Genomic DNA, 22,491 nt, shown 5'->3' with positions numbered 1-22,491 from the left:
CATGCTGCATTTTGCAGTAATGTACTGCTGCAGTAGATAAGCGTAAACTAAATTTCACTTTAATATTTCATTACAGTTTAAAGAAAAAAACACCACAATACACAGTTTCTTTGCCAGCACACAGAAGGGCACCTGCCAGGCATCCTCAGGCCTCAGCAGGTGTTTAGTGACATAGGGAGGGGAGATATGCAAGGCTTTGTAATTGACACCTTAGTGAGCTGTCATTTTACAGTCAATGGGAGAAGGTACGGCATTGGCAGTGGTCTAGAAAATGAACCAGAAGAAAATTTTTAGGCGCCTGCAAACAATACAGTTCATAAACAGGAAGTGGACCATTTGTGCATGTTCTTTATGACTCTGGTTGTCACTCCCTGCCACTTATTTGTAGGAAAGTTGATTCCTGGCAATCATAGACTATTTCAGAAATTGGCCAACAACCGTAGTGCTTCTTAAACATTTCTAGAAAGATCCTTGGAAATATCATTGGTACATGATGACTATCGTCTAATGCAGCCTTTTTCAACCAGGGTGCCTTGAGGTATCTTCAGGGGTGCCTTGGCATAATGCCAAAAAATTGCCCAATAATGGTATACAAGCCAGCGGGTGGATAAGTCTGCCATTTAGTTAGACAAAGCAACATGATTTCCCTTGTGCACCATTACGACCTTCTAGCTGCTGGCGTCCTAATGACTATCAGTTATTATGGAAGATATGAGTCGTCTGCACAGCATCCTTGTATCCCCCTCTTCTGGCCCTCTCCATCAGCATTGGGGTCACATTAGCTGAGTAATGGAAAAAAACGGAGGGAGAAGAGAAATATTGGAATACTAGTCAGTACCAGTTTGCAAAAGAGTATTTGCTTTGGAGGAATATATCCCCTTTATTTGGGTGTCCTACTTTGTGTGGATGTTGCTGCATTATGTCAAATTATTAGAATAGATTTTACATTTTAGAATGGGGTGGTGCCTTGAGACTGTCCATAAATTATAAAGGGTGCTTTGAAATTGCCCAATATATTTAAAGGGTGCCTTAACTAAAAAAAAGGTTGAGAAAGACTGGTCTAATGTTCGTGGGTGATTTCAGTAGGGTAATGAACCATTTTATTACCCCTGTAGGACCACATGGGTTACATTTCCCCCTGGGTCTGTTTTGCCATAATTTGCTGGGCTGGTAGGCCGCTGCACTTGCAGGACATCCAACTTGTGTGCTCAGCCATTGTGCCTATCAGTCTATAGCTTGTCAACACTTGGCACAGGCTTGTCAGAAACTTGGCAGCGTGATTCATAAAACATCATGAGATAGCGGACACGTCTCATATTCCAGGCCATTTCCTTAGAACACTGAGTCGCTTTACGCCTAGAACAACATCCTATCGTCACCTGCATAAATTCATTCACCAGCAACATGTTATTTTAGCCTGCCCAATGGACTGTAACTAGTGATGATAAGCAGCCAACTAGCTTGAGGACCACTCACTGACATAGAGATATTGCCTGATCTGATCTGGCTGAATGCGTCAGGGTTGGGCAACTGTCATATCATTCTAGGGGCTTCCTTGGGGCTCGTTCACCCCTGTTTTTTTGCAATGAAAAATAATTTCAACTTGAAATTCCGTTCCTTATTAAATACTGCAGTGAAAACATTTTTAAGATTTAAAGTGTTACTAAACCCACAACAGTAAAATCAATCTGTATATGCAGCATAGCATACTTGTTATACTCACTGTTGATCTTAAGGGGTTAATCCTCTGCATTGTGTAAATAGGCTGTTTTATCCTGTATGCATAGATCCTCCCCTCCTGCACCTCCTCCTGGGGAAAACCAGCTAACACAGGCAGGGTAGCCGACCTGCACATGCTCAGTTGTGATTTTTATGCTGGAGAGAACATTTACTTGTTCTCAGAGCTAGCCAGGTCACATGATATTGACATCACACATGTGGGTGTATACAGGCTGTAGTGGAAATCTCCTCCTACCGAAACTCTCAGCACTGGAGAAACTGTGCAGTTTATCATGTAACCGTGGTATACAGATCATCCAAAAAGGTATATAGTAGCAGTAGTTCAAGGTAAAAAGAAGATTTATAAGCTGTGGGCACTTTGGGGGGGGGGGGGGGTGAACTATTTTCATAATACTGGGTTTAGTAACACTTTAAGGTTTTTTTGTGCATATCAACGAGCAGACCTGTTAGAATGTAAGGTGAATGCACAGGCATATTTCGTGCAGTTTTGGCTATTTTATTGCACTGACACCAATGAAAATTCTGAATACTTCTCTTCACTTTGCATGAAGAAAACAAAAAATAATAATTTGGACGTAGAAAATTCAAAAAATTTAACTGATTCTGCCATGCACACTATGTAGCGCAGATAGATACATCTATCAATGCAGCTGTTGTATTCTGACAGCTGGTGCTGGCAGATGTCAGACTACCTGTACAGCATCTGCATCTGCCTGGATATAGCCACTGTTTGGGTGACAATTTTCTGTCCGGCTTCATTGATTTGGAAATTGAAGAATGCCGGTGGGAGGATGCTGACAGCGCCACCCACGAGGTGAATTTTGCCCTGTTCATCAGGAACTGACCAAAATGTCATCTGTGTATGCCCAGCTTAAAAGCATTTGTTACCCCAACACTTCATATTCCTGATATGTGCCTGCTGTACCATGTAGTTGTATGAGAAAGTATCCTGTTCTGTTTGTATTGCTTCCTTTAACTGAAATCCATGGTGTTCCTGACCATCCCTCTGCTTTCCTTTTAAAAACAGACCACATTAAGCAGGCGAACACACCATGGTCAGTTCTCTAGCTATGCTTGGAACTTAGCATGCTCTCCTCCAATGACCAGACATGTCATGAGTCCTGACACACCCCTGCTGAACCGCCATTCACTGGGAACATCAGTGTACTGCTGCTTCTCCTCCCCCAAGCTCTTATGCAGATGAGAACAGAGAGAATGTGATTACTTATAAAAAAGGGGAAAAAGGTTATTTATAATGTTTTTTTAATATTTATACAAAAATGTTTTGCCTTTTATTTCTGTTTTAAACTGAATGAGTTGTTTTACAAGGTGATCATTTACAATCACTTTAAGTACTGTGAATCAGGAGGAGCACAACTGGGAGACCAAGAATGTTGTCATCCCATAGCAGGAAGTTCTTGAACGGGTAATATTTTAATGAAAACTGCGGATTTAAAAAAAAAATTGAAAAATTACTTTTCAAACATGTCAAAGCTTATATGAGATTTTAGGGCCTGATCCACAAAAACCCGGCGTAACTTAATTTTTCCCGTTTAAGTTACACCGCCGCAAAATCTCTACCTAAGTGCCCGATCCACAAAGCACTTACCTAGAAATTTTGAGCGGTGTAACTTAAATCCGTCCGGCGCAAGGCGTTCCTAATCTAATGGGGCGAGTCCCATTTAAATTAGGCGCGCTCCCACGCCGGACGTACTGCGCATGCTCCCGACGTTATTTTCCCGACGTGCTTTGCGCGGTTTTGAGAATCGCGGCGGGCGTAAAAAAAAAAAAAGTTGCGGCGGGAAAAAAAAAAAAAAAAAAATGACAGCGACGCGGGATAGAAGGGTATACTTTTACAAGGTGTACTAACTTTACACCTTGTAAAAGCAGCCCTAATTTTGCGACGGCAAACTAATACTTACGGACATCCACAAAGCTTTTACGCTTCGTTTTTTTTTTCTCCGTAAGTGCTAATTTGCATACCCGACGCTGGATTTCGACGAGAAATGCCCCCAGCGGCGGCTGCGGTACTGCATCCTAAGATCCGACAGTGTAAGTCCCTTACACATGTCGGATCTTCTGCCTATTTCTATGAGAAACTGATTCTGTGGATCAGTTCCATAGATAGAAACAGGGATACGACGCTGTATCAGTAGATACGCCGGCGTATCCCTTTTGTGGATCAGGCCCATAGTGCCTTGATTGATGCAATGGGGTTTATTTAATATAACTGGAGAGTGTAAAATCTGGTGAAGCTGTGCATGATAGCCAATCAGTTTCTAACTTCAGCTTGTTCAAGTAAGTTTTGGCAAAAAAAAATAAACTGGAAGCCGATTGGTTTCTATGCAGAATTGCACCAGATTTTGCACGCTCCAGGTTTAGTAAATCAACCCCAATGTAATTTTAGTGAGCAGGTAGCCCATAGCTCCCAACTGTCCCAGATTTCGAGGGACTATCCCTGATTTTGAGCAATGTCCCTCATTCCTCCTCATTGGTCCCTCATTTTGGTCTGATCTATATAGATGTATTTAAAATGCACTTTGTATCTATCAAAAAGTGTTTTTCATCTGAATTCTAAATTGCTGCATTTGTGAAAATTCCAAAAGCCAATATAAACTAATTGTAGTGGTAAAAAAAGAACTTGTGGATTTACCCAATCTTGTTTTTTTGTACAATTATCCCTTAACCCCCCTGGCGGTATTCCCGAGCGTGACTCGGGGTGGATTTTTTGTGCCAAAATCGGTAACCCCGAGTCACGCTCGGGGTAGATATGCAGAGCCTGCAGCGCATGCTGGCTTACCTTGTTCCTGGATCCAGCGATGCCACCGGGCTGTGTGAGCGAGCGGGACCTCGCTCGATTCACACAGTGTCCTCCTGTGCCGCCGATCTCCGTTCCCTGCGACGTTACGAGGCACGGGGGCGGAGATCGGCGCCAAATTCAAAAAGGTAAACAAACACTATACATACAGTATACTGTAATCTTATAGATTACAGTACTGTATGTAAAAAATACACACCCCCCTTGTCCTTAGTGGTCTGCCCAGTGCCCTACATGCACTTTTATATAATAAAAACTGTTCTTTCTCCCTGCAAACTGTAGATTGTCCATAGCAACCAAAAGTGTCCCTTTATGTCAAAATAGGTTTTAGATCAGCTAGAAAACAGTGATAATAAATTATAATCACTAGCAGAATTGTGCGATAGCGATTTGTGGGGAAATTCGTCATAAAAAAAAAAAAAAAATAATGACAGCGACAATTCTGCAACTGAGCAAATTTCAGTGATTTTGAGTTGATTACATTATTGAATATTTTTTATTAGAATTATATTATTATTTGTTATAATTATTTATAATTATTTATTATATTATAATTTATAATTTTGTTTTTAAAAAAATGTCATACCCGGGATGCCTATTAGACTCTGGTTTGGTCAGATTTAAGTTAGTTATTCCTAAGAATTACAGGCCTACAGTATAAAACGCCAAATTTCCTTGCAAATAATGGTACCGCTTTCAGCATCTTTTTTCTGAAATAATCATACCGCCAGGGAGGTTAAGGGTGTGTGGCAAGGGGTGTGTCCTATGCCTGCATACTTTTGCTGATAGGTGTCCCTCATTCCCATTTCAAAAAGTTGGGAGATATGAGATACTTTGAATTAGTATCGCAATATTTAGCTTGAAAGCCCAACAGTCCATTGTTACCATTTCAGATTCAGCATTCCTATACAAGGCCTAAATCGTAAGTCTGGTTGTTGGCAAATATATCTGGCTTTATGGCACCTCTACCACCTCCAATATATAACAGTAGAGGCCTCACCTGTGATTTGTCTCTTTATTTCCAGGTCCTGTGTATCTCTCATCAGGCTCAGTAGAATTGGCATCCCCCTCTGCTCACACACCTCCAGCTTGTTATCATTGTCCTCGAACACCAGATTTCTGAGAGCCGCGCAGGCTGCCCGCTGCACTTCCTCATCGTCATTGCTCAGAAGACGTATCAGCCGTGGAATGCCACCTAGGGAGTATACCTGTCGATAAAGCACTGACATGATTAACGGGACAAAGAGTTCTACAATACACTACCTCCTAACATGTAGTGTAGCAGTATTTAGTGACAACTAATTAAATAGCAGATTTTATCAGTTTAGTGAAGACCAAGGATAGATAATGTCTGATTGGTGGCAAGGGGTTGCTGCACTTTACTCATGGCTAATTAAAAAATAAGAATAAAACTGACCCAAAAGCAGTATATATTTCTCTTGATAATTAATTTAAGCTGACGTAATATATTTTTTCAATTTATATGAAATCTTTATCTCAATACTTGTTTTTGGTTAGTAATTTTCAAAGTTTAGAATCATGGGGATTGACATGAATCATAGCCAGGTCATCAACATTTACAAAATGAGAAGTCTGCCATGGCAGCCTCAAAGTTTTCTAATGCGATCAGAATTTCCGAGGAAGTCAGTCCGTGATTTTTTTCATCGGAAATTCCGAGGAATTCCGTCGGAGTTTAGACAGAGAACATGTTCCATCTGAATTCCGATGTGATTTTGGCCGGTCAAAAGTCCGACCGTGTGTATGGGGCATTAGACGTTGTTGCAATGATCAGTCCTGGCATGATCCCAAAGCTACATACAGTGAGGAAAATAAGTATTTGAACACCCTGCTATTTTGCAAGTTCTCCCACTTGGAAATCATGGAGGGGTCTGGAATTGTTATCGTAGGTGCATGTCCACTGTGAGAGACATAATCAAAAAAAAAAAATCCAGAAATCACAATGTATGATTTTTTAAACTATTTATTTGTATGATACAGCTGCAAATAAGTATTTGAACACCTGACAAAATCAATGTTAATATTTGGTACAGTAGCCTTTGTTTGCAATTACAGAGGTCAAACGTTTCTTGTAGTATTTCACCAGGTTTGCACACACTGGAAGAGGGATTTTGGCCCACTCCTCCACACAGATCTTCTCTAGATCAGTCAGGTTTCTGGGCTGTCGCTGAGAAACACGGAGTTTGAGCTCCCTCCAAAGATTCTCTATTGGGTTTAGGTCTGGAGACTGGCTAGGCCACGCTAGAACCTTGATATGCTTCTTACAGAGCCACTCCTTGGTTATCCTGGCTGTGTGCTTCGGGTCATTGTCATGTTGGAAGACCCAGCCTCGACCCATCTTCAAAGCTCTAACTGAGGGAAGGAGGTTGTTGCCCAAAATCTCGCAATACATGGCCCCGGTCATCCTCTCCTTAATACAGTGCAGTCGCCCTGTCCCATGTGCAGAAAAACACCCCCAAAGCATGATGCTACCACCCCCATGCTTCACAGTAGGGATGGTGTTCTTGGGATGGTACTCATCATTCTTCTTCCTCCAAACACGGTTAGTGGAATTATGACCAAAAAGTTCTATTTTGGTCTCATCTGACCACATGACTTTCTCCCATGACTCCTCTGGATCATCCAAATGGTCATTGGCAAACTTAAAACGGGCCTTGACATGTGCTGGTTTAAGCAGGGGAACCTTCCGTGCCATGCATGATTTCAAACCATGACGTCTTAGTGTATTACCAACAGTAACCTTGGAAACGGTGGTCCCAGCTCTTTTCAGGTCATTGACTAGCTCCTCCCGTTTAGTCCTGGGCTGATTTCTCACCTTTCTTAGGATCATTGAGACCCCACGAGGTGAGATTTTGCATGGAGCCCCAGTCCAAGGGAGATTGACAGTCATGTTTAGCTTCTTCCATTTTCTAATGATTGCTCCAACAGTGGACCTTTTTTCACCAAGCTGCTTGGCAATTTCCCCGTAGCCCTTTCCAGCCTTGTGGAGGTGTACAATTTTGTCTCTAGTGTCTTTGGACAGCTCTTTGGTCTTGGCCATGTTAGTAGTTGGATTCTTACTGATTGTATGGGGTGGACAGGTGTCTTTATGCAGCTAATGACCTCAAACAGGTGCATCTAATTTAGGATAATAAATGGAGTGGAGGTGGACATTTTAAAGGCAGACTAACAGGTCTTTGAGGGTCAGAATTCTAGCTGATAGACAGGTGTTCAAATACTTATTTGCAGCTGTATCATACAAATAAATAGTTAAAAAATCATAAATTGTGATTTCTGGATTATTTTTTTTTGATTATGTCTCTCACAGTGGACATGCACCTACGATGACAATTTCAGACCCCTCCATGATTTCCAAGTGGGAGAACTTGCAAAATAGCAGGGTGTTCAAATACTTATTTTCCTGACTGTACAGTCAGGTTGAAAAAACACACCAGACCATCTAGTTCAACCTAGATTATTCATTAGTCTCTCCCTCCATGTTCACCAAAAGAAAAGTCCAGCTGCTAAAAATTTACTCCATCTGAAATGAATTTCAGAAAGAGACTCTGAATTCCAGAGGGGATTAAGATTTCACTCTTGTGTGAAATTCCTGCCTTCCTAACTAAATCTCATCCCCCTCCTCTGAGTGCTGACTGGGGCATCAAACACAATCAATTTAGTAGACTATAATAAAAGAAAATATGTATTTTTCATGCACTAATACACCCATGATAATCATGGGTGTGTGCAGCCTATTGCATTAGGGTGTGCACCCCAAAGCTCAAACAAATACAAGCGTGTATGTGTATGTATATTATATATATATATATATATATATATATATATATATATATATATATATATACACACATACGTACATACATAAACACAAAGTTATGGCCGAAATTGTTGGCACCCCAGAAATTTTGCCAGAAAATCAAGCATTTCTCACAGAAAAAGTATTGCAGTAACACATGTTTTGCTATACACATGTTTATCCCCTTTGTGTGTATTGGAACAAAACAAAAAAAGGGAGGAAAAAAAGCTAATTGAACATAATGTCACACAAAACTCCAAAAATGGGCTGGTTAAAATTCTTGGCACCCTTAACTTAATATTTGTTTGCACACCCTTTGGAAAAAATAACTGAAATCAGTCGCTTCCTATAACCATCAATAAGTTTCTTACACCTCTCAGCCGGAATTTTGGACCACTCTTCCTTTGCAAACTGCTCCAGGTCTCTCTTATTGGAAGGGCGCCTTTTCTGAACAGCAATTTTAGGAGCTCTCCACAGGTGTTCAATGGGATTTAGATCTGGACTCATTGCTGGCCACTATAGAACTCTCCAGCACTTTGTTGCCATCCATTTCTGGGTGCTTTTTGACATATGTTTGGGGTCATTGTCCTGCTAGAAGACCTAAGATCTCGGACGCAAACCTAGCTTTCTGACACTGGGTTTCACAATGTGACCCAAAATCCTTTGGTATTCCTCAGATTTCATGATGCCTTGCACACATTCAAGGCACCCAGTGCCAGAGGCAGCAAAACATCCTTGAACCTCCACCATATTTCACTGTAGGTACTGTGTTCTTTTCTTTGTAGGCCTCATTCTGTTTTTGGTAAACAGTAGAATGATGTGCTTTACCAAAACGCTCTATCTTGGTCTCATCTGTCCATCAAGACGTTTTCCCAGAAGGATTTTGGCTTACTCAAGTATATTTTGGCAAACTGTAGTCTTGCTTTTTTATGTCTCTGTGTCAGCAGTGAGGTCCTCCTGGGTCTCCTGCCATAGCTTTTCATTTCATTTAAATGTTGACGGGTAGTTTGCGCTGACATTGATGCTCCCTGAGCCTGCAGGACAGCTTGAATTTCTTTGAAACTTGTTTGGGGCTGCTTATCCACCATCTGGACTATCCTGCGCTGCAACCTTTCATTGATTTTTCTCTTCCGTCCAGAGAGATTGGCTACAGTGCCATGGGTTGCAAACTTCTTGATAATGTTGCGCACTGTCAAAGGACAAAGGCAAATCTAGATCTCTATAGATGGACTTGTAACCTTGAGATTGTTGATATTTTTTCACAATTTTGGTTCTCAAGTCCTCCGACAGTTCTCTTCTCCTCTTTCTGTTGTCCATCTTTCTGTGGCACACCCAGACACACAATGCAAAGACTAATGCCACGTACACACGATAATTTTTCGGCATGAAAAACACGTTGTTTTAAAAAAATGTCATTTAAAATGATCGTGTGTGGGCTTCACAAACGACAACCTTTTTTTTTCGAGCATTCTGCATTTTTTAACGACGTTTTGAACAATGTCGTTTTTCGGGTTGTAAAAAATGATTGTGTGTGGGCTAAAACAACGTTAAAAACCTGCGCATGCTCAGAAGCAAGTTATGAGACGGGAACGCTCGTTCTGGTAAAACTAGCATTCATAATGGAGTAAGCACATTCATCACGCTGTAACAGACAGAAAAGCGGGAATCGTCTTTTACTAACACAGGATCAGCTAAAGCAGCCCCATGGGTGGCGTCATCCGCATGGAACTTCCCCTTTAGGCCAGGTTCACACCTATGCGAATTGAGTGCGGCTTAAACCGCATCCAATACGCAGAACATTTCTAAATACATTGTTTTCAATGAGGCTGGTTCACATATGTGCGATGCATTCGCACTGCGCATTGCAGTAAAACCGTATGCGTTTTTTAGGCATTGCGGTGTGGCTCAGGTGCGAATTCAAGCCCATTATCTTCTATGGGTACGCAGCTGATTCGCAGATGTGTTCAGTTCTCTTCAGGAATTTCTCTCATTCAGCTCAATACACTTCTCTTCCACTCTCCTCTCACCCGTAACTTCTCCCAGGTCTCCAAATTCGCACCTAAAACGTTGCTAATCTGCTGAACACTTCTCTTATCTCTCTGCAGAGATAAGAGAGCTGAAATTCGCACCGCACTAGTGTGATTCCGGCCTTATAGTGCCGTTGTACGTGTTGTACGTCACCGCGCTTTGCTAGAGCATTTTTAAAAAACAATGGTGTGTGGGCAACGTCATTTTTTTTTGCATGCCAAAAAATGATCGTGTGTATGTGGCATTAGTGAACTTCTCTCCTTTTTATCTGCTTTCAGGTGTGATTTTTATATCGCCCACACCTGTTACTTGCCCTAGGTGAGTTTAAAGGAGCATCACATGCTTGAAACAGTCTTATTTATCCACAATTTTGAAATTTTTGGAGTTTTGTGTGACATTATGACATTATGTCCAATGAGCTTTTTTTCCCTCCCTTTTTTGTTTTGTTCCAATACACACAAAGAGAATAAACATGTGTATAGCAAAACATGTGTTACTGCAATACTTTTCTGTGAGAAATACTTGATTTTCTGGAAAAACTTCTGGGGTGCCAACAATTTCGGCCATGATTGTATACACACACATATACACACTCTGATAAATCAATGTAAACAAACATTTAAACTGTATTAAAACATGGACAGTTTAAGTAGGGTAGTAGACAGTGTCAGTAGAGCAGTGGATGTGTCTGTAGGGCAGAGGTTGGTGTCAGTAGGGCAGTGAATGGTGTCAGTAGAGCAGTGGGTATGTCAGTAGGGCAGAGGTTAATGTCAGTAGAGCAGTGGATGGTGTCAGTAGGAAAGAGGTTGGTGTCATTAGGGCAGCCGATAGTGTCAGTGGGGCAGTGGAAGGTGTCTGTGGGGCAGTGGACGGTGTCGGTAGGGCAGCGGACCGTGTCAGTAGGGCAGCGGACGGTGTCAGTAGGGCAGCGGACGGTGTCAGTAGGTCAGTGGACGGTGTCAGTGGGGCAGTGGACGGTGTCAGTAGGTCAGTGGACGGTGTCAGTAGGTCAGTGGACGGTGTCAGTCAATAGAGCAGTGGACATGTCAGTAGGGCAGAGGTTGGTGTTAGTAAAGCAGTAGATGGTATTAGTAAGGCAGTGTACTTTATCATAAGGGCAGATGACAATGTCAGTAGAGCAGTGGATGCTGTCAGACAGTAGTGCAGTGGACATGTCAGTAGGGCAGAGGTTGGTGTCAGTAAAGCAGTAGACAGTGTTAGTAGGGCAGTGGATGGTGTCAGTAGCACAGAGATTGGTGTCAGTAGGGCAGTGGAAAGTGTCTGTATTTTTGTAATTTTTTATGATTTAATTTTTTTCTTGACTATATATATTTATATACAAGAAACAGCAAGGTGTGTCTACTAAGTGCAGTATGTTATTATAACATACTGAAATTTGGACATTTTCGCTTAGGGATGTACTCACTTTTGTTGCCAGCAGTTTAGACATTAATGGCTGTGTGTTGAGTTATTTTGAGGGGAGTGCAAATTTACACTGTTATACAAGCTGTACACTCACTACTTTACATTGTAGAAAAGTGTAATTTCTTCAGTGTTGTCACATGAAAAGGTATAATAAAATATTTACAAAAATGTGAGGGGTGTACTTACTTTGGGAAATACTGTATAAGTAACAAATAGTACTGTGTGAGGCAAAATCATAATACAAGTGTGCACATGTCAAAGTTCAAATATAAAGTGTTAAATAAACAAAATACTGTGAACAATCTACAAATATATGTACACAACAGAATCATAAAGTCTTCAATCCAGGTTAGTCCACTAGGTGTGCATACTCCTTTAAATTACACACTATGAAGTGCAGTCCAATCACCAGTGTCACTCCAACCTGCTCGCCTTCATAATAAGACAAGGAAATTAGGTCTAACATGCTTGTAACTAGGGTTGTCCCGATACCACTTTTTAAGGACCGAGTACAAGTACCGATACTTTTTTTCATGTACTCGCCGATACTGATTACCGATACTTTTTTATAAAATGCAGCCTTGTGTCCCCAAATGCAGCTATGTCCCCAAATGCAGCCTTGTGTCCCCAAATGCAGCCATGTCCCCAAATGCAGCCTTGTGTCCCCAAATGCAGCCATGTCCCTAAATGCAGCCTTGTGTCCCCAAATGCAGCCATCTCCCTAAATGCAGCCATGTCCCCAAATGCAGCCATGTCCCTAAATGCAGCCTTGTCCCTAAATGCAGCCATGTCCCAAAATGCAGCCATGTCCCTAAATTCAGCCTTGTCCCTAAATGCAGCCATGTCCCTAAATGCAGCCATGTCCCTATTCAAATGAAAGCTGTTATGTTCCCCAAGCACTAATCAACTAGATGTCGGCAGCGGCGGGGGGGCTTGGCTTTCACTTTGGGGACTAGGCGGCAGCAGGTCTCCTCTCCTAAATAATCGAGGACTGCTCTGCTCCACCCGCCCTCCGCCCCCTCTCCATCCGCTCTCGGGGGGGGGGGGGTATCGGGGGAAGCATCAGGAGCATTTGCACGAGTACAAGCACTCGCGCAAATGCTCAGTATCGATACCGATACTAGTAGTATCGGTATCGGGACAACCCTACTTGTAACCCCACAAGGATGAAATACTGCTCAGTCATTCAGATCAAAACTGGAAAAGATTTGAAGAAGTCCCACTGCAGGACCATACACGTAAAGAGGTGGAGTCTGCAATCTTAATGACACTATCATGCCAATGGGTGCTTGAGATCCATGAGAGTAGTGGTGAAGTGTACAATTGGTGCCATCCATTTGAGTTATCAGTCAATACATACAACACAAGAGAGTTCCAAATATCACTGGGAAACATACCCGCTTTCTTGCCTCTATCTTCTGGAAGCACTCATGTTGAATGAAGTTGGCAGCTGCCACTAGCCAGTATGAGCTTGAGCTTTCACTTTGCAACAGACCCACCGCCCTCTCCAGGGTCATGTCCACCTCTGACGTCACCTGAACCGGAGCCGAGCTTCTGGTAAAAGACATAATGATTTCTCATTGGCAATGGCAACAGCAGTTGTCATGGCCAAAGTGTTAAAACCTAAAGCAACTAATCAGAAATCACTAAACAGTTAAAGAAAAACTCCAGTCTAATGGCAAAGGTGTACTAATCACATTTTTGTTGTTTTCTATAGCTAACATCTAACTAACATCATCCATGGGTGCTCAACCTGCGGCCCTCCAGCTGTTATGGAACCACGACTCCCATCGTGCCTCTGACATTGGGGGTCATGCTTGTAACTGTCAGTGGCTTGCAATGCATCATGGGACTTGCAGTTCCGCGACAGCTGGAGGGCCGCAGGTTGAGCACCCATAATCTACACTATAAGGCCCAAAGTATGTTGATTCCCCCTCAGGTTTTGCAGTATTGTTAATACTATAGCATTATGTGACATGGTTTGACCAGTTTGGTGTTGAGAAACTTGAATGGCCTGCACAAAGCCCTGACCCCAACCCTAGTGAATGCCTTTGGAATGTAATAGAATACTATTACCTGACCACACAAATGCTCTTTTTGGTTGAATAAGCACACATTCCCACAGATACACTGCAGAATCTTGTGGAAAGCCTTCCTAGAAAAGTGGAGGCTCTTATAGCCACAAAGTAGTGCCCAACTCTATATAAATGCCAAAGGTTTGTGCCCAATGGGTTGTCCAACAAGCTCATATGAGTGCCCACACATATTTACATTTGTCTGCTGTGGACTTCAAGGGGTAAGCCATCTGTTCAGTTCTGTCAAAACATTAGACCAGGGGTAGGCAACCTGGGGCCCTCCAGCTGTTGTGGAACTACATTTCCCATTAAGCATTGCAAGGCTGGAAGTTACAATTACTCCCAGAGGCATGATGGAACGTGTAGTTTTGCAACAGCTGGGGGGCCCCAGGTTGCCTACCTTTGCATTAGACTATCACGTGCAACCTTACTCACTCTCGACCAGGATTCCCATCTTTATTAAAGTGGTTGTAAACCCACATTTTTGACTTTTGCCTACAGGTAAGCCTATAATAAGGCTTACCTGTAGGTATAAAGAATATCTCCTAAACCTGTACGGTTTAGGAGATATTCCCCTCGCAATGCGCCGCTGATTGCAGTGGCGCATGCGCAGGGGGGATCCTCGGCTAAAGGGCCGGCATGCCGGAATGAAATCTCCCGCGCGCATGCGCGGGAGTGACGTCATCGCCGCTCCAGCCAATCACAGCGCTGGAGCGGCGATACCCGGAAGACATGCTCGGCTCGGCGTGGACCAGGTAAGTTCCCTACACCTCGTTCCGAGGTAAGTATTTCATAATGAGCCAATATGCGGTGCATACTAGCTCATTATGGCTTTTGCCTTGCAGGTGTAAAAAAAAATGTATATGCGGGTTTACAACCGCTTTAAGAAATGTCAGTCTGATCACTGGGGGGAAGGAGGTTGAGGAAATGCTTCCTCCTGTTAGCTGCAGTCTGGGGAAGTTCAACTAAACTGTAGATTTTAAATGACAAATGATATTGCAAATGATACTGTTGCTCTATTGATAAGTCAGGAATGAAAGGAAAGGGGGAAACTGTTTCTACCCCCCCTCCTCATGGGACTACAGCAAGACAGTTCAAGTCCCCCTGTGGGCCTGTGACACACAGTAGTCTTTTGGAAGGTTGCATGGCCTTTGGAGAGGTCATGAGACCTCTGGGAAGGTCAGGTGATCTTTTCTTAGAATGTTCTAGAACCTCTAAAGGGGGTATTTAAGGAGTGTTCTGATCCAGCAGGTTCAGTCCCCTCAGAAAGCATAGCTGTGGTGCTTCCCGCCTTCCCACCCCTGTTATGGCACAGCCATTATTGTGTGGTGGTGTCACCTTTTTATTTAAAGGGGCACAGCTATTAAAAAACTATTTATATATGGCCTGAGTTATAGTGACTAGGTCAATTTATATGAAATACTCAGGTTTTGCAGTCGTGGTGGCTAAGCTGTCTTTAGTTGAGTTATTCCTGATATGTTATTTAATATTTATATATTCAATTGTTTTTATTAAACCAATTATAAATGGCTGCGGCCAAAATGTACTGTGTATTCATTTCAGGGTAATCCAAGTCTTCCTGTCTGTTCCATAGGTTTATGCAGAACTGTACAGATCCATTTCAAATGCCCCAGTATCAGGAATATTGACAATTACTTAAAAGAGAGTAACCTGTGAATATCTACTAAATATATTGCCAGGTCACACAGATGCTGGAGGTCTCCTGAACATGTTTTCTGGTCTCTACAGATGTTGAGGAACAGTAGGGTCCACATTTGCTTTCTAAATATATGGTTCTCCCTACTAACTTTGACTTAATAATGTTTGGCATTTCTGTGGGAGATACCAATCAAACCAACCTTGTCTAAAGTTCTAGAAAAACCTGCAGTTTAAAAAACAATGGGCACAATTCACTAATGTTTTATCGCATCCGAATATGCAGTAAAATAACACACAAAGTTCAGAAAAAAAACTGTGTACTTCACAAAGAAACTCTCCTTAAAACCTTGCATGTGTTATCTTTCCAAAGTATGCCTTAAAGTGTTTGTTAACCTAAAAAAAAAAAAAAAAGATCCTGTTCCTTTAACGCATGTTATACAGCACAGTGCTTGTGTTGTGTAATTTGGCCCCATGTAACACCTGAAATACCTGGCTGATCCTGCCAGTTTCTGCCCTCCCCACTGTAAACTGACCGTAGTGTATCATGGCTGCTGAGCCCTGAGACCATGGTCAGTTTACATATTATAGAAAAACAAGCTGCGCAACTAACGTGATGACTCAAACAAAAAAACAGCAAGTATATAAATTGCAAAACTTAGTGCTGTAGATGTATAAAGATCACTAAAACAAAATAGGTGACCCTATTTATATCACATATTGATAAGTCCCCGTGAAAAAAAGGGTTGAGCAAATCAAAGTCCTATTTCAAAGAATGGACGCATCAGAAGGTAGTTTGCTAGCTGGAAATGTGCTGCTCTCCTACAGGTGAAATGGTGACATCAAACCGAAAGGAACCACAGAACAGTGATGGGATAGAAAGGAAATCCTCCACCTTCCAAATAAACTACCTCTTACCGAAAGAGAAGATCCCAACCAGAGATCTTCCGTTGGCGTGTGGCTTTCAACCCAGCCTAGAGGTCTATGTAGCAGGATATCGTTAAACCGATGTCAAATGGATCTCCCACCGCTCACAGATGGTCAGGTGTGAATACAGCCAGGTGAGGAAGGAAAGAAGGCTGACATAGCGTAATCCAGTAAAACGTTTTAATGTATAAAATAAATAAAATCGCACTTACAATAAGAAGATAAAAAATCGCATGTGAAAAGTTTCTAGCCGGCCGGCTAACACAGCCCGTTCACTCCGGGACTCTGTATGTAGCAATGACGTCAGCACCCCAGGACGAAGTCTATTGAGACGAAACGACGTAGGGTGAAGCGGCGTGCTGTCATCGCTACATACAGAGTCCCGGAGTAAACAGGCTGTGTTAGCCGGCCGGCTACAAACTTTTCAAATGCGATTTTATATCTTCTTATTGTAAGTGCGATTTTATTTTATTTTATACATTAGGCCGATATGTATTCTTCTACATATTTTTGGTAAAAAAAAAATCGCAATAAGCGGATATTGATCGGTTTGCGTAAAAGTTATAGCGTCTACAAAATAGGGGATAGAATTATGGCATTTTTATTATTATTTATTTTTTCACTAGTAATGGCGGAAATCTGCGATTTTTATCATGACTGCGACATTATGGCGGACACATCGGAAACTTTTGACACATTTTTGGGACCATTGTCATTTTCACAGTAATCAGTGCTATAAAAATGCACTGATTACTGTGAAAATGACACTGGCAGTGAAAGGGTTAACCACTAGGTGGCGCTGAAGGGGTTAAGTGTGCCCTAGGAAGTACTTCTAACTGTAGAGGGGATGGGCTGTGTGTGACACGACAGTGATGACTGCTTCTGATTACAGGAAGCTGTGAACACTGTCCTGTCACTAGGAAGACTGGGGAAATGCGTGTTTACATCAGAATTTCCCCGTTCTTCCTCACTGTGACATGATCGTGGGTATGCCCGCAGACATCGAGTCCACGGGACCCGCGGTCGGAGTCACAGAGCTCGCGGCACGCGGGCGTCCACAATGCTGCTATCTTAAAGGTGACGTATATATACGTATTTTTGCCTGCCCCGTGCCATGCTGCAGACGTATATCTGCGTGCGGCGGTCGGCATGTGGTTAACCTGACACTGACAAAATATTCTGGGAACTTTAGCACTGGAATAACTAAGCAACAGTGTCTATCTCTGCTGTCTGTCTTCTTCCAAACCATTATGGTTACTATTTCAGTGCAGATGCTCTTTAAGAAACACATTCATGACAACTGACTTACCCAACAGCACCATCCATGTGGACACCATCAACTCGAGACTGCATAATTCCACTTCCAGCAGCAACCCTCCCAGCTGTCATGGTTGTTCTCTTGCCACTCATGTTTATTCCACTGGCTCCAGAATAATCCCCCTTTCCGGTTCTGTAGACAGTCTTTTGGTAGCTCGTTCTTTGAACCTCTGGTCTACTGTACATCTGTTGTGGTGGGATTACTGCTTTGACTTGGCTACTACCAGCCATGTAGGAAGCCTGGTAATTCTCCTTGTCAAGAAGGTTGTTAAGACTTCGGCTGTTCCTCTGTTCGTAGATGGCTTTGGCTGGACTGTTTGGGCCGCTGGTCATGAACACAGAATCTTGGTCAGACATGTTGGACTTTTTGGTGGTGCTCTGCCGTGCTCTAGCCGCAGTACCAAATTCGGAGCGTGAATAGCGGACAGTGGAGGCATTGTACTGCCGGTGTTCTGGATATCTCAAACTAGCTGATGTATTTTTCCTTTGTTCGTATGTTCCCATTCCAACAATTCGTTCGGGGGAAACCTCTTTTCTTGATAGAGGCTTCCTTTGGTTTATGTCTCTTTCGGTACCCCACTGACCGTACGTAGAGTAGCTTCCAGCCCAACCATTTTCCTGCCTTCGTTGGCCATATTGGGAGTATCCTCCACTCCACCCATTTTCATAATGTGATGTCTGATAGTCCTGGGGGAAAATACAAAAAAGCAGTAGGATATAAGGACATAAAAAGAAAAAAGAAAAGTGTGTCTGTGGGGGGGGGGGGGTGTGTATATATATATATATATATATATATATATATATATATATATATTACACGCACATAAAATGTAATGGCATCCCAGTCTTAGTCCATAGGGTTCAATATTGAGTTGGCCTACCCTAACAGCTTAAACTCTTCTAGAAAGGCTGTCCACAAGGTTTAGGAGTGTCTATGGGAATGTTTGACCATTCTTCCTGAAGCCCATTTGTGAGGTCAGGCATTAATGCAGATGAGAAGGCCTGGCTCATAGTCTCCGTTCTAATTCATCCCAGAAGTGTTCTATCACGTTGAGGTCAGGACTCTGTGCAGGCCACTCAAGTTCCTCCACCCAAAACTTGCTCATCCATGTCTTTATGGACCTTGATTAGTGCACTGGTCCAAATCATTTGGAGGAGGAGGGATTATAGTGTGGGGTTGTTTTTCAGTGGTTAGGATTGGCCCCTTAGTTCCAGTGAAGGGAACTCTTAAGGCATCAGCATACCAAAACATTTTGGACAATTCCATGCTCCCAACTGTGTGGGAAAAGTTTGGGGATGGCGCTTTCCTGTTCCAACATGACTGTGCGCCAGTGCACAAAGCGAGGTCCATAAAGACATGGATGAGCGAGTTTGGGGTGGGGGAACTTGACTGGCCTGCACAGAGTTTTGACCTCAACCCGATAATACCAGTCCAAATCACTAACCAGATCAATCACTGTTTTTGACACAACACAACACACGGCAAAAATATGTAGAAAAATACGTATCAGCCTAAACTGAGGAAAAAAATATGTTTTTTTTTATGTGATATTTATTAAATCAAAAAGTAAAAAATATTGTGTTTTTTTCAAAATTTACGTTTTTCTTTTGTTTATAGCGCAAAAAATAAAAATCGCAGAGGTGATCAAATACCACCAAACGAAAGCTCTTCATTTGGGTACAGTGCTGCATGACCTGCATGACCGTGCAATTGTTATTCAAAGTGCGACAGCGCTAAAAACTAAAAATTGGTCTGGGCAGGAAGGGGGTAAAAATGCCCTGTATTGAAGTAGTTAAAGTACAACTAAAAGAAAAACGTATTTGTCTTTAGCTTTGGATAGAGGAATTGAAAAGCGTTTCACTCTTTTTTGCTGTCTGTGTCCCCAATAAGGCGATTGACCCTCTCTATTTTTCCTGCTTTCCCTTATCATTGAAAGTGAAAGAAAATCCCAAATTTTGGGTTGTCTCCAGAAAAGTAATAGAGGGGAAATATTCCAATGGGGGACACTATTTCTGGTGACCTGGGGATGGGGATCCCCAAGGAATTCCCTTCATTTGCAGGGATTTCCTCTCACTTCCTGTTTGTGTGTGGGACAGGAAGTGAAGGAAAACAGATGGCGAAAAAACATCCTCTACTAAATTAATTTAGTGTATTTTTTCCAGAAAATTGCAACTAACGCCATTTTATTCTCCAGACTCAGCTTTAATGCCGCGTACACACGATTATTTTTCGGCATGAAAAAAACTTTGTTTTTAAAAAATGTCATTTAAAATGATCGAAAATCTTTTTTCGGGTTCTGAAAAACGACAAAAAAAAAATTCAAACATGCTGCATTTTTTAACGACGTTTTAAACTATGTCGTTTTTTGGGTTGTAAAAAATGATCGTGTGTACGCGGCATAAGAATGTATACTTTACAATAATTTCTAGCAAAAAATGCTTATTTTAACATTTAAAATAAAATTGCCCCAGGAGGCAAGTGGTTAAGGAACTATAAGGGCTCATTTCTCATCTATGGGCTTTGACAGGCATACAGAGTTGTCATGATCTATTGATTTTGTTGTGAAAACATTTGTCAGTGATAGGACCTCTGTACCGTGAAACATAGTGTACAATTTTGACCATGACACATGCTGAGAGTGGAGGAATGTCTTTAATGTTTGGGGTCAGGGAAATTCCTCCAACGCTTCTGGTGTCTGGGTAATGGCCGACCTCTGGGCAGTAGTCTTTCCAGATTGGCTGGATTATGATATTTACATACGCCTTACTAAATGTCAATTAATAAGGTTTAATGTTCCTAGGTGCCTTAAGGTTCACGACTAAAACTTTTTGCCTGAATTTGGGAAAGGTCTTGACTAGATAAGCCTAGATTTGAGTGAGTGTTGATCTATTTTTACATTACATTCTGCACCCCAGTCTAGAGGCACTGATATTCCTCAGGAATGCCATCTAGTTGGGCGAGTCTCCTTTGTTTGCAGGGCATTTGATACAGGGTGGAAATTCCCGCTGAGAAGCAGTGTTTGTACACGAGAATGCTTGACATGTCGGAAGATGACATATCTAAAGAACAGGAGGACCTTTTAAGTATATTAAAGTGTACCTAAACCTAAAATATGTACATATTGTAGCTTATCAGTGTAGCTGTTGTGACCACATTAGTCCTCTTTTTTCAAGCTTTTTTTCTTCCTTTTTACCTGGTAATTCTACTAATAACACGCCTCCTGTCCTATGGTAACAACACTTAAGGCCCCGTACACACGACCAGTTTCCTCGGCAGAATTCAGCTTCCGACCGAGTTTCTGGCTGAATTCTGCCGAGGAAACTGGTCGTGTGTACACTTTCGGCCGAGGAAGCCGACGAGGAGCTCGACGAGGAAATAGAGAACATGTTCTCTATTTCCTCGTTGTTCTATGGGAGCTCTCGTCCCGCCGAGCTCCTCGGCGGCTTCAGGGCTGAACTGGCCGAGGAACTCGATGTGTTTGGCACGTCGAGTTCCTCGGCCGTGTGTACGAGGCCTCACTCATTCCACTGTATCAGCAAAGGGAACCATGGTTGTCACCCAAACTGGACGTCTTACTCTCTCGATCTGCTTTTCATAGGGGGGGGGGGAGTATTAGTAGTTTACAGTAGGAAGATAACATTGTTTGTGTTTTCAGTTCCTCTAAGGCCCCTTTCACACCTGCGGACCGTATGTCGGTTTTTCATCCATCCATTTTCGGATGAAAAAACGGACATACATGTATCCCTATGGAATTGTGGATGTCAGCGGATGAACGCTGACATCCGATCTCATCAGTGTCCGCTATGCTCCGATTCTGCAGACGGAGAAAAATCCTATTTTTCCATCCTTCTGGGGATAGGATCGGACGAATACGGACAGACGGTCCGTATTCATCCGATCCCCCCATAGAGGAGAGCGGAGATCTGATAGGGCGGTCCCTGCACTGTCATCTGCCAGCTCAGCGGAAATCCTTGCGGGATCCGTACATGTGAAAGGGCCCTTACATATTTTTTGCAGGATCCTCAGGTACTTTCTGGACTTGATGAAAATGTTCTTGGCTTGAAAAACAAACATAAACGAATGCAGCCACCACTACTAAGGACTAGCAAGCTGCAATATATAACATTCTGTTTTTTTTAGTTTAGATATCCTTTAAGGCTTATTTAATAAAGTACTGCAAAAAAATGCAAAAGGATAATAATCCATAGCAACCAAAAAGATTATTTGAGGTCGGAGGTGACTTCTGGTTGCCAACAGTTGGTGTATGATTCTGCCTTGTCTACTATGCAAGGATGGCTATGGACCATTAACATGTCTCCTGGTGAAAAATGGCTGCTCACATGACTTGCTGTCCTGTTCTTAGAAGTTTTCCATTGGGAAAGCAATGAGAAGTACTTGTAATGCTCAGGTGATGTTCTGAAGCACTTGATATCGTTCATGAAATTGTTATAAAAAAAAAAGTAATATATGACTTTATTGTACTGTATTATTAATACAGATTACCAGTCCCTAGATGTAGTGGCTGCATTTGATTTTTTTTTAAGCTTTATTTTTGCCTAGTGACACTTTCTGTCCTAAGGTGACAATTCTCACTGTACTGCGCCTCCTGACATTAAGTGTCTTTTGCATACCTCCCAACATTATGATAAGGGAATGAGGGACACCTACTGGCAAACGTATGTAGGCATAG

General features: G+C 42.3%; 1 protein-coding gene across 3 annotated transcripts in view; it reads right to left on the bottom strand.

Moving 5' to 3' along the window:
* The window catches only part of PKP2 (plakophilin 2), a 143,599-nt gene that overhangs the window by 42,785 nt on the left and 78,323 nt on the right, over positions 1–22,491 (bottom strand). For 2 of the 3 annotated variants that reach the window (XM_040345579.1, XM_040345581.1), the window contains exons 3-5: positions 17,793–18,487; positions 13,223–13,379; positions 5,559–5,766 (exon numbers count right to left, since the gene is read on the bottom strand). In XM_040345579.1, coding sequence (XP_040201513.1) covers positions 5,559–5,766; positions 13,223–13,379; positions 17,793–18,487 — 1,060 coding nt within the window. The remainder of the gene's footprint in view (positions 1–5,558; positions 5,767–13,222; positions 13,380–17,792; positions 18,488–22,491) is intronic. The other variant, XM_040345580.1, reaches the window with a different exon arrangement.

The sequence above is a fragment of the Rana temporaria genome, chromosome 3, assembly GCF_905171775.1.
Source record: "Rana temporaria chromosome 3, aRanTem1.1, whole genome shotgun sequence".
In the NCBI taxonomy this organism is placed as follows: Eukaryota; Metazoa; Chordata; class Amphibia; order Anura; family Ranidae; genus Rana; species Rana temporaria.
This window is presented reverse-complemented; position numbering and strand designations above follow the sequence as displayed.